Source organism: Branchiostoma belcheri, unplaced genomic scaffold (genome assembly GCF_001625305.1).
Source record: "Branchiostoma belcheri isolate BF01 breed outbred unplaced genomic scaffold, Haploidv18h27 scaffold2, whole genome shotgun sequence".
NCBI classification, from domain to species: domain Eukaryota; kingdom Metazoa; phylum Chordata; class Leptocardii; order Amphioxiformes; family Branchiostomatidae; genus Branchiostoma; species Branchiostoma belcheri.
In genome coordinates, this window is record NW_017803490.1 from 995,979 (window position 1) to 1,007,829 (window position 11,851).

Sequence of the window (11,851 nt, forward strand, 5' to 3'; positions counted from 1 at the left end):
CCGTAGTGATGCATACCGGTTCACTGGACTTGGATTCGGACTTGTAAGAATGTTTAGGTTCAAGTCCAAAAAAACCTAAAAGTCAAGAACCGAGTCCAGACTTATTACCATAAAAGACCATTTCACATACCCCTTTTCTTTCCAAACCACCTCAAACCTTCCGTAGATTGCAAAATCTTTGCTGCAAAATGAAGAAAACATTGCCATCGGGCATCGTCAAGTACCGGCCTCCATGTTATGTGGCCAAAGTTTCACCCAGACAACATTGCAAGGTTGCCAACATGCAATTTTGTATATGCCATGGGTTTAGGTCCGGACTTACAAGTCCGGAACTGAACCTAAACCTCTGGACTTGAATCCGGACCTGAACCTAAAATTGGGTTTAGGTATGCATCACTGTATATGGGCCACCCCATACCTGAGTAAAATATACATCATGCTAAGACGGCCACCACTTTTTCTTTTTCCTTTATTTTTGGCACCTTGTACAGAATTTTTCACTTTGTTATGAGCACTTCCACCACCGGCCGTACTTAGCCGTGCACCAAGATCTCCCCTGGACGTTATACCCGAGAGGGTTTTGTGCCAGTAGTAATAAGATTAAGAAGATTGTGCAAAGTTAACACTAAATATACCACTAAAGCAAAAAAAAACGCGTCCCTTGTTAAAAAGTTACCCTTTGGTCATCCTAGATAATTGAGGTATATGGTTGAATAACTGGGTCCTAATTATGCCCTATTTTATAAACAATGTGGTCTCCAGGCAAAATTTGCATACACATTGAGGCCCAGAACAGTGTGGCATACTTTTGTGCCCATAGGATAGACAGTAGTTGACACCCAAACAGCACATAAACACTTAAAAAAACACTTATGGGCTATTACTTTACATTTAAAATGTGCTAATAAATGCTTAAATCCCTCCCACACACTATTGACCCACTATCTCACCAATTATTTTATTTTGTAAAAAAAAGTAAGACCTTAATTTCCAACGTTACAGATGAAATAACATTAACACACACACATATGTCTACGTCGATGAAGTTATACGACGTTTTGAAAGAGAAGTAGAACGTTACATTGTTTTCGTTACTAAATCCTTAGCAAAACTTTGCCAATTGTATTAAATACTGACTGGACTTAACTGGGTGTGTATCGTCATTAACATATGTTTACTTTTCATGCAGTGCTATCTTGTGCCTGACTGCATGGAATTGGATAGGCGATACGAACAGTACTAGCGATGATAAGTACATTTGTAGGTAAGTGTGTTCCAGTTTTTGTTGTTTTTTTCCAGTAAAGTGCTTTTTTCCAAAGGCACACGCTCGGTGGCATGACAGGATTCGAACTCGCGACCTCTTGGTTCCCAACCGAACGCGCTGTCGTTATGCCCCCGGCGCGACCCCACCATTGTCCCAGTTTCTAGGCCGTCCCAATTGTTACCCCAATTGCAATCATCAACGCAATTAAAAAACCAACAAACAGGCATCGATCCATCCTATAGGCTAGTATCTTCCACTCCTTTTCCAAACCTCGCTTGTAACTCTTCACCTCTTCGTCCTCCCTGAACTGGCTGATGACTTTGTTGATTCTACCCAAAGCGGAGCGTTGGTTGTCGCTACCCTGGGTAGTAGACTCTGCTCCCCCCGAGGACTCAGGTTGTTTCACGTACTTGATGACGGTCGTCCTCACTCTTGGGGGGCCGAGGAAGAAGATTTTGCGGAGCCAGGTCGGTACGGGGCGGATGTGGGGGCCGCGGAAGTGCACAGACAAGATGAAGATGGTCAAACCCGATGAGAAGGTCACCAGGAGGATGATAGCTCCGAAGAAAGTCCCTAAAGACGACAGTTAATAGATCAAAGGATGCGTGCCATGTAAAATCTTCTAGGTCAGCTAGGGCTCGAAATGCTAGCCTCCACCAGACCTTTCTACGGGAATACGGATCGTAGAATTCGGCAAAAAAGAGAGTAAAATTGGCCAAGGGAGTCCGGCCGCGGTGGGGTTGTTTCTTTCCCTTCGAACTGCGCGGTCTGTCAAACCTACAAGGCGGCCAAACTCCCCTGTGGCAACTATTCTCCTATATATAGCCAGCGTAGTTAGTCTGGTAGAGACTATCGAAATGCTACCTAGGAACGTTTTCAAAACGTTTGAATGGAATGTAAGGCAAGGAAAATAAGAAATAGGACATTTCAGACTTCAGGAATCAAGTATACAATCCTCGGCCTCCTGAATTCCCCCCACGTCTACCACTAATAGACGCCTTTCCAGTTTCCCGCGGCCATTTTGAAAATGTGCTCCCGCGAGAGTACAGTCTAACGTGATTTCGCGTAATCTACACGAAAGCGAGGTTAAACGTTGGGGCTCCCGACCTGATTCTGAAATCTTCTCATTCACCCTATTTCTTGTGTCTCACCTGTTGACCTGTCATTCTGCCTGTCAACCAGCCCCACCCGCGTGCTATCTGCTTATCTTTCAGGATAAACATACACACAAACCAACTGCTTAGCCACACAAAACAATACTTCCGAACGGCATGTTTACCTACCTATAGCCGGAATGCTTGTTGAAAGTGGCGGCAACCTTTCCGTCACCAGTTGCATGAACACCATCAACGCCAACAGCAGAGTGATGCTGAGAGACAGTTTTTCCCCGGAATCCGGTGGCAGCAGAAACCCCAAGAGAGCCAAGAGGCTCAGCAACACTCCGGGCGCGATGACGTAGTAGGTGTAGTAGAGACTCCTCCTACGAATGACAATCATGTAGGTGACGTCCGGGTACGTCCCACTACTGTAAACCACTTCGTTTCTTTCTAACCCGAACGATATCAGCGTCCACTCCCCATTCCTGACGAAGTTGTCAGTGTCCCCCTTGGTTGTGTAATTGACCAGGTTCAGTTGACGACCGTTGTACGTCCAAGAGCCGAACTTCATAGGACATCTCTGTACGTCGTAAGGGAAGTGTGAGATGTCCATGACGCAAGAACTCAGGATGGTGGCCGGGTGCCCCCATGTGACGTCACCTGTGCTGCTGACGCGAGCATTGGTGTCCGGAGTTTCTGACCAACCCTCTTCGTGAATCCTGTAGAGTTTGGACACCGCACATGTATTATTGTTGTGCAGTACTGTAATAACGTATTATATACGTATAAAAACCATATTCTTGATAGAAAATAATTCAGAACACTTGAGACGTAACATTTGCAAAGCAATTGCATGATGATCTGTTCTGTTAATTCTTACTCAAACACATTCATATATATGGTGACAGGAGTCTAAATCCCTCCTGCTATAAGATTGCAACATGATGTAACCCAACACCAGTTACCATGGTAACAGACGTCTGGTTCAGGTTATTGACCTTATTGGTTTGAAGAAGAAGAGGAAACAGCAAAGACAGTACGTTTCCTCCGGTAAACATAATAATAAACTTCTGAATAACATAATAACTGCTGCTGAAAATTAATAGCCCCTTCCCTATCTGGTCCGGGCTGCTATGGTTTTATATGCTAAGTATTAGGACCCCCCCTGAGGTGTAGCCAAAAATGGGTTGCCTGGGCAATCCTCTGACGTTGATTGAAGAAAATATTTTTGTTACTTTCTATGCGGGATAAAAAAAATAACAGCAATTACTAATACTCATATTTTACCTGTTGTAGAGGACAACATCAGGACGCCATATGAGGTCGCTCTTGAAGATGGCAGTTTTGATATTTCCATATTCCGAGGAATTCCAAGTCAGGAATTCATCCCTCCATCGCTGGAGTAAAAAAGGGCCAAAACATTACATACTTCATAACAACAAAAGCATCTTGAAATAGAAAAGTAACATTTGCAAAGCAAATGCATAATGTTTACCTTCGCATATGGTCTGCTCTGTTAATTCTTACTCAAACACATACATATATATATATATATATATATATATATGGTGACAAGAGTCTAAATCCCTCCTACTATAAAATTGCAACATTATGTAACCTAACACCAGTTACCATGATAGTGAGAGACAGTCTGGTTCAGTCAGGTCAGAGGTCACTGTTTGGAGAAGAAGAATAAGAAACGTAGCAAAAGCAATGTTTCCTTCGATAAACATTAATAGAGTTGTGATCCATTAAAAAAGTTATTGAATGTAAGTTCTATTCCCCCTCCAATAAAAAAAAGAAACGAGTAACTCACTTTTCGAAGCCACAAATTAGTGGTCAAAACCTGCTCTTTGACATCCTGCCAAAAGAAGAAAATGAGGACATAGCGATTAGATTAAATCTACATTCATTGTTTTGCTTTTACCATCAAGCTACAATGCGTTATGTGTTTGCAATCACGTGACTATGACGTATTTGTCATCCGCCATGTTGGATGGTTACACTAGGAGGTTACCAGCTAAATTTGAGATTGTATACGTCATCACATTTACATAATCATGGCATCATATCAAAGCATATCTTTAGACTTGACTCTCTGAAGTTTATAACATTTAGTCACCTAAATCTGTTTTGATATTGAAATCACTCTGAAATCTGTTTTGATATTGATATTAAGTAACTCACCACTTTAATGATCTGTGCCAAAGTAATGTCCAAAGAGACTGTGATAGGTTTTGAATGGTTCCGCACTGGCCGACTGTCCTTGTTGTAACCAGTCATCAACGTGGTAAACAGGTCACCTTCTGACAGCGCCGCAACTGTACATAAGGCAGATTGTATTGAAAAAATTAGACTATCTATGAACGGTATGTACATGATGCCCTTGCCCTAACTTTGTCCAAGGCTATGTTGCCCTTTTACAACTGGATGTACTTTTAAAGTTGCCCTTTTACAACTGGGTGTACTTTTAAAGTTGCCATTTTTTTCAACTTTTAATGTTGCCCTTTTACACCTGGATGTACTTTTAAAGTTGCCCTTTTACAACTTTTAATGTTGCCCTTTTACAACTGGATGTACTTTTAAAGTTGCCCTTTTACAACTGGATGTACTTTTAAAGGATGTACTTTTAAAGTTGCCCCTTTACAACTTTTAATGTTGCCCTTTTACAACTGGATGTACCTTTAAAGGGTGTACTTTTAAAGTTGCCCCTTTACAACTTTTAATGTTGCCCTTTTACAACTGGATGTACTTTTAATGTTGCCCTTTTACAACTGGATGTAGTTTTAAGTCTATGTACGTTTATGGTCTCTTATAATTCTTACTCAAACACATTTATATACATGGTCAGACAGGAGTCTAAATCCCTCCTGTTATAAAATTGCAACATGATGTAACCCAACACTAGTACCATTTTGATAGACGTCTGGTTGAGGCCATTGACCTCATTTGTTTGGAGAAGAAGAAGAATAAGAAACAGAGCAACAACAATATGTTTTCCTTATGCGAAGGTAAACATAATTACACTATATATGGACGGTATGTATATGATGTCCTTGCCCTAAATTGGTCCAAGGCTATAGCTATGTTGCCCTTTTACAACTGGAGGTACTTAATATTTCATTTACAATAATGATAAGCTTACATACAGAACTATAAATACAACTATAAAAGTACTCAGGGTGGTTTTAGCCTGACTACATCATAGCAGCTCTTCTATTGGTCAGCCCCTGACAGCGAGAGATTTTGTAACACAGGCTAGGGTTGGTGGACCTTTAAGTAGGTCGTTGACCCGTAACCAGAAGATTTAGTTGTCTTGATAGGACTCGCCCGAGGGTAGGGAGGCTAACACTTTGTATAATGAAAGGGCCGAGGCCGCATAACCTTTTAGCTTGAGAAGAAACAGAACCTCCTATAATGACTATTATCTACTGACTTATAAAGATATACATTTTACTTACCGCTTTCATGTACTAGAGCCAGGGTTAGGAGTACAAAAATGATGGCTGACATTGCTCGTTTTGATACTTGAAATGAGGAAAATGTGGAAATAATTGAGGAAAATTTGGGTCAGCATACGGCGGGATTCTAAGCTTGTTGTCCTTTTATATGTGTCACTAGTCCTCTGCTAACTCCTGTACTTTTGCACCAAGATACCTGTGAACATACAAGGTTTTTGTCATTAGGTAAATATATACTGATGAAGTACTTCGTGAGATATACTAAGAACAAAGAATACACATCCTTGTTTTACTCCTGAGGTAAAATGTTTACATAACACGAATAAAATGTGTTACATAAAAATTACATTTAACCTAGATATACATATACCTGTTAGCTGTACGAAATATGGCATACAAGTAGTTGTACTCTTGTAGGTATCCAAAACGTTTTATACAATCAATATCTTCTAGCACTACGCTACGTTTCATATCTTGTTGGGCGTCCTTGTAACGTAAAATATGCCAAAATTATGTGACCTTCTATCAATGCTTAGCCCTAGAATACATTTTAAGTACAATATACAAACTGTAGCATTCTCCGACCGTTTTAACAGTTATGCCTAAAATCTAGTCAATTCTACTGACCATTATAAGAACGACTACGGTATAAGAACGTTGTGAATTCAGCAACAAGTAGGTTTTCACATACGACGTTTCGGTGACCCTACCCTAGCTGTACGTACGAATCAGAATCAGTCAGTTGTTGTCCCAAAAAATGTGACAGACGGTCACCGAAATGCATGAATCAAGTAAATTCTACTGACAAATATAACAGCGAGTACGGTATAAGAAGGTTGTGTTATTCAGCAACTAGTAGGATTTTCACACCCGACGTTTCGGTGACCCTAGCTGTAGTACGAATCAGAATCAGTCAGTTGTTGCCCCGAAAAATATGACAGACGGTCACCGAAACTTCAAAGCTGAAAACCCACTGGTTCTTGAATAAAGAACGTTCTTATAAATCGTCTTGTCAACCATATGAACTTCTTCACGAATGAACAGACACGATTAATAGTGCAACATACCGAAAACACAGGTTTTGACCCTACCCTAGCTGTAGTACGAATCAGAACCTGTCAGTTGTTGCCCCGAAAAATGTGACAGACGGTCACCGAAACTTCAAATATGAAACCCACTGCTTGTTGAGTAAGGAAACGTCTTATACACGTCTTGTCAACCTTATGAACTCATTCACAGAAGAACAGGCAGAATTAATAGAGCAACATACCGAAGACAGGCGTCAGGGGTTGGAGCTGTAATGTTCGCGACACTATGGCGCGTGTCCAAACTGTTGCCATGCAGTGGAAAAACCGGCTACTGTCTCACAATGTAGTAATTTGCCTGCGGTCGCTGCACCTATATCTTTTGGCGTTTTGCATTGGCGTAAATTGTGCCATACCCCGCCCTTTCACACTATCAGGCCCACGATCTTTGTCGCCTAATTTTCTTTTTTTTTATTCCAACATTTTATGAATGGACATGGTGACAGCACACTCAAGTTATATCAACTTAGTTTATACCGTCACCAACGCAGACGACAAATACGAAACAGGACAATACTCATTTGCACTTGAGTCAAGTGTGAAGTGTAAAGTGTAAAGGGCACTGATCGGTGGCATGTCAGGACTCGAACCCGGGACCTCTGGGTTCCGAGTCGAGTACTCTGGTGCTACGCCACACGACCCCTAATTTTCGGTGACGCAATGGCAGAATAGACCAAACCGACAGTATATATACGACATGGCCACGACTATCCTAAGACTGTTTTCTCAATCCGTATATAGACCTATAAGACAGGTGGGTCAACTGCAAAACATAGTTCCGGGAAAAACTACCTACGTTCTGCGAAGATTATAGCAATTATCGTCTATTTACATTTGTGTCATTCCCACAAGACCTTTGCACGACATGACCACGAATGTCCTAAGAATGTTTTCTCAATTCACAGACGTAAATGACAGGGCGTTCGACTGCGAATCATAGTTCCGGGAAAGACTACCTACGTTCTGCGAAGATTATAGCAATTATCGTCTATTTACATTTGTGTCATTCCCACAAGACCTTTTCACGACATGACCACGACTATCCTAAGAATGTTCTCAATCCGTAGATAGACGTATATGACAGGGAGGTCAAGTGCAAAACATAGTTCCGGGAAAGACTACCTACGTTCTGCGAAGATTGTAGCAATTATCGTCTATTTACATTTGTGTCATTCCCACAAGACCTTTGCACGACATGGCCACGAATGTCCTACGAATGTTCTCTCACAGTCGTATATGACAGGGAGGTCAACTGCAAATCATAGTTCCGGGAAAAACTACCTACTTTCTGCGAAGATTATAGCAATTATAGTCCATTTACATTTGTGCCATTCCCTCGCCTGGTATGTTACAGGTAATAACCTATTTGTTCCAGTAAATATTTGTGCCTTATAAATTATGCAGTGTAACAAAATACTTTTTTGAATCAGGCAAAAATTAGGTTGCCTAAATTAATTAAAAATTAATAGGTTTTTAATTAAAAATTATGTTTTTAATTTAAAATAGTTTTTTTAACTACGGCAAAAATTAGGTTGCCCATCAAAATTTTAGGTTGCCCCACCTATAAGTTACTACTTTCTCAAATTAAGAAATGTTACATACATAAGCCTTTGACAATATTTCTAACAGCCTTTAGTTAACTGATACTAGTAATAGCCATTAATACCTAAAATTAAAAAGCATCTGTCGGATACAGTGGTGCAAGCCAAGTGGGCATGATTTGGGGGGTGGGGGGCATTCTTAAAATTTAGGTAGCACACTGGGCTATCTAGGTTCAAAAATAGGTTACCCCAGTTAAAATTTGGTTGCCCGGGGCAACTGGGCAACCAGGTATTTTGCACGATGCTTATGTAGAAATTCCTCGATGGATTGTGATGAATTTGGGTATGTGGGTAGGTCTTGGTAAGACAAAGGTCAATATCAAATTCACTTTATTTCTCCGTTAGGAACGTACTTAGTCTAGTGCCTTAATGTGATGTTTCATAATCATATCTGTCATATCTACACCGACACATATGACTCACTTGTCCATTAACTAGAACAGCCGTTGCTAAGGGCAACGCGGGAGCCCAGAGGGCGTCACACAGTTCTGAGTTTAGGCTGTTCTATTTAATGAACAAGTGAGTTACTTATGTCAGTCTAACATCAACCACTCTGTACCTGTTTAGGGGGAAGTATGATATTCAGCTACATGATAACTTACTTCACTAAAATTCAATATGTTATGCATACAATTTTTTCATCTTCTTAAGAGTATTTTGTTTGATATCGTTTACGCCGTATACAAACGAAATGTATACACACGTGTACGTACGCGTGTATGAGTACTATATATGTTTATTCTAGCATGGTAATATGCATTAATATTTCATTAACAGTTATATTGTGATATCTATAATTGCAGTCAAACCTGTTGCTTTTAAGCTATCTTGTGAGAGGAAGTTTCCAACTTCATTTCATAGTCTTAGATGTAGCTCTATAGTGCTACATTTTTGCCGTTTTGTCTTAATTCTTAACATTCTCCAGAAAAAATGGCTATTGTGTTATTCCCAAGCGACTTAATGTCCCTCCATTACTTACTTCCACTTGGCGAGAGCCTTCCTATAGCCTCTAGCAGGCGTCAGAGGCGGCTGAAAGATTAGAAATTGAGAGTTGGGCTGCTACAGCTTGCCGCTCTTAAGCCACTGCTTTGGTACCCTGGAAGCCAAACTCGTTTTCCGGGCCGCAAGAGCCCTTCGCCCGCTGGTCTAAATTACCGCTACGGGGGGAGTTTGGCTGGCCCTACAAACGTTGCAGGGCCGAATATTCCCCACGGGCTCAACTCCATCGCAGCGGTAATTTAGGTCTGCGGGCGAAGGGCTTCTGGCTGCCGAAGGAAACGGTTAGCGGCCCGTAAACTTTTGCGATCCAACTCCTCTGACATGTTACCTGTCTATTTGGCCACTTTCTACTCTTCCCAGCCGATTCTGAAACCTGGTAAAGGCTATTAGAATGCTCTCGTCAAGCGAAAATAAGAAATGGTAGGGCCTTATGACACTTGGGAATAAAACGATTGAAAAGCCGCCTAGCCTTCAAACGCCTCTCAACATGTACTTAGGTAAATTAATCATTCTTCAACTTAGAACACATCTCATTTTAAAGTAAATATTTTTCTGATATAATATCAAAAACCTATCACTTTCAGCAAAACGTTGTAACATATATACAGTCTGTATACATGTTAATAAATGATAACTGGTGGTATAAAGTTAATGCAGTTACAAAAAAAGTGTTTTAGTTTTTTTTTTCTTCAGATAATGCACCCCTCATTTGTCATTGGTTTCGCCCTACCTTTCCATATCATATCATAACGACATAATATTTGATCAGACTGGTATTTTTGGATGCCTTGTAAAGACGCGCATTGCATATGCGACATCTGTATCTGTCTTTGTTGATTATTGTCAGATATAATTTTTTTTCGTTGTTGATTGAATTTACGGCTCCATATCAGAAAAGAAGTTGAATAGCCCGTAAAACGTTTACCGGACCGGAGGCATATTTCTATCGGGACCCCTCGCGCCTTTTCCCCGCCGACTGTTGAAGGATACGCCGGTCGGGAGGATGACTTTACGGCCAGGTGTTTTCTTCTGGTTCACCTGCTGTATCATTCTTACCTGTGCACTGCGTGTAAAAGGTAGGCATTTTAGCTTCATTTTAAGTCGGAAGGATCATCGTTAAGAATTATTCAAGCAGAATGGAGAAAATTTAGCGCTTAACTTGGTACAGCTTAGCTGCTTTGACTCGTCAGTAGACGTCCACCCATTCTCGGGGTTTTCGTCCCCTCTCATCTTTGACTTTGACTTCATTCGGATCCACATTTATACAAAATCACCTGACATCATATGGGAAAGAGATGAAAATAGAATTAAGTGGCTCTTTAACGAGGGTGTATCTGACCTAGCAACTTTCATTTATCGAGCGTGGGGGAAAAGAAGAAAATACCTGTATTCATAATACATCAACAGTTATCACTTTTTGTTACTTCTGCACGTTTGTTTTCTCTTATTATGTTTGATTTAACTTATGTACCTGTATTTATTTTATGAACTCTTTGTTCATTATGTACAGATTTGTTTATTTGTATTTACGATCTGCTATGAGTTCACTTATTTGTTCACCATTATTGTATATAGCCTACCTTTATTTGCGTTCATATTTTGTTTGGATTCTGTTATCTGTACCTTTGATCGTCTTTTGTTTATGTATAATTTATTGAATCGGTGTCGTATAAGCCCACACGGGCTGGGCGCGGGATAGCGCACGACACGGAAATAAAGCATCATTCATTCATTCATTCATTCATTCATTCATTCATTCATTCATTCATTCATTCATTCATTCATTCATTCATTCATTCATTCATTCATTCATTCATTCATTCATTCATTCATTCATTCATTCATTCATTCATTCATTCATTCATTCATTCATTCATTCATTCATTGTAGCGTACAAACTGTAGCTATTCTTCCTGTGGTCCATTCTGACATGTACCCACATACGACACACAGAGAAAATATCAAACATAATACTAACACACAGCGTCTATATACATTAATACAAGGGTTCTATACATCAATACATCATTACAACTTCATCTCGTTCCAGGCACTAGCCATCCTGTACAAAAATCTCTTTTTCTAGGCATTTGTTCTGGGTTTAGGAAGGCTGACAGTCCGTCGAGACCCTTTCTGGGTGGCGGGGCAGTGACGATGGTCAGTCGTCACTCGTTGTGGTTCCTCTAGTTGTTGTCCCTACTCCTGAACCATACTCAGCGTGAAACTGCTTCTGCCGCTTCTCCCAGGTTCTTGACTTGCCTCTATCAGGCACCGCGGATCGCTGGAAAAATAGTAGAAATTGGCCGAAATAAAGGGATAGTATACCAGAGAAGATCCGGCCAGA

The 11,851-nt window shown here is 40.6% G+C and overlaps 2 protein-coding genes across 2 annotated transcripts in view; one reads left to right on the plus strand and one right to left on the minus strand.

Annotated features, from left to right (window-relative positions):
• Positions 1 to 1,332: 1,332 nt before the first annotated feature.
• On the minus strand, positions 1,333 to 4,677 carry LOC109468338 (neuronal acetylcholine receptor subunit alpha-10-like). Its single transcript, XM_019766587.1, has 5 exons — positions 4,549 to 4,677; positions 4,178 to 4,222; positions 3,649 to 3,758; positions 2,548 to 3,080; positions 1,333 to 1,837 (listed from the first exon to the last, which is right to left on the minus strand). Exons 1-5 carry the CDS (start codon positions 4,642 to 4,644, stop codon positions 1,425 to 1,427), a joined length of 1,197 nt encoding a protein of 398 aa, XP_019622146.1. The 5' UTR covers positions 4,645 to 4,677; the 3' UTR covers positions 1,333 to 1,424.
• A 2,459-nt stretch (positions 4,678 to 7,136) lies between these two features.
• Positions 7,137 to 11,851, plus strand: part of LOC109468339 — a 34,723-nt gene continuing 30,008 nt past the window's right edge. The window contains 2 exon segments of the mRNA XM_019766588.1: positions 7,137 to 7,193; positions 7,684 to 7,754. Of these exon segments, the coding sequence (XP_019622147.1) occupies positions 7,137 to 7,193; positions 7,684 to 7,754 (128 nt within the window).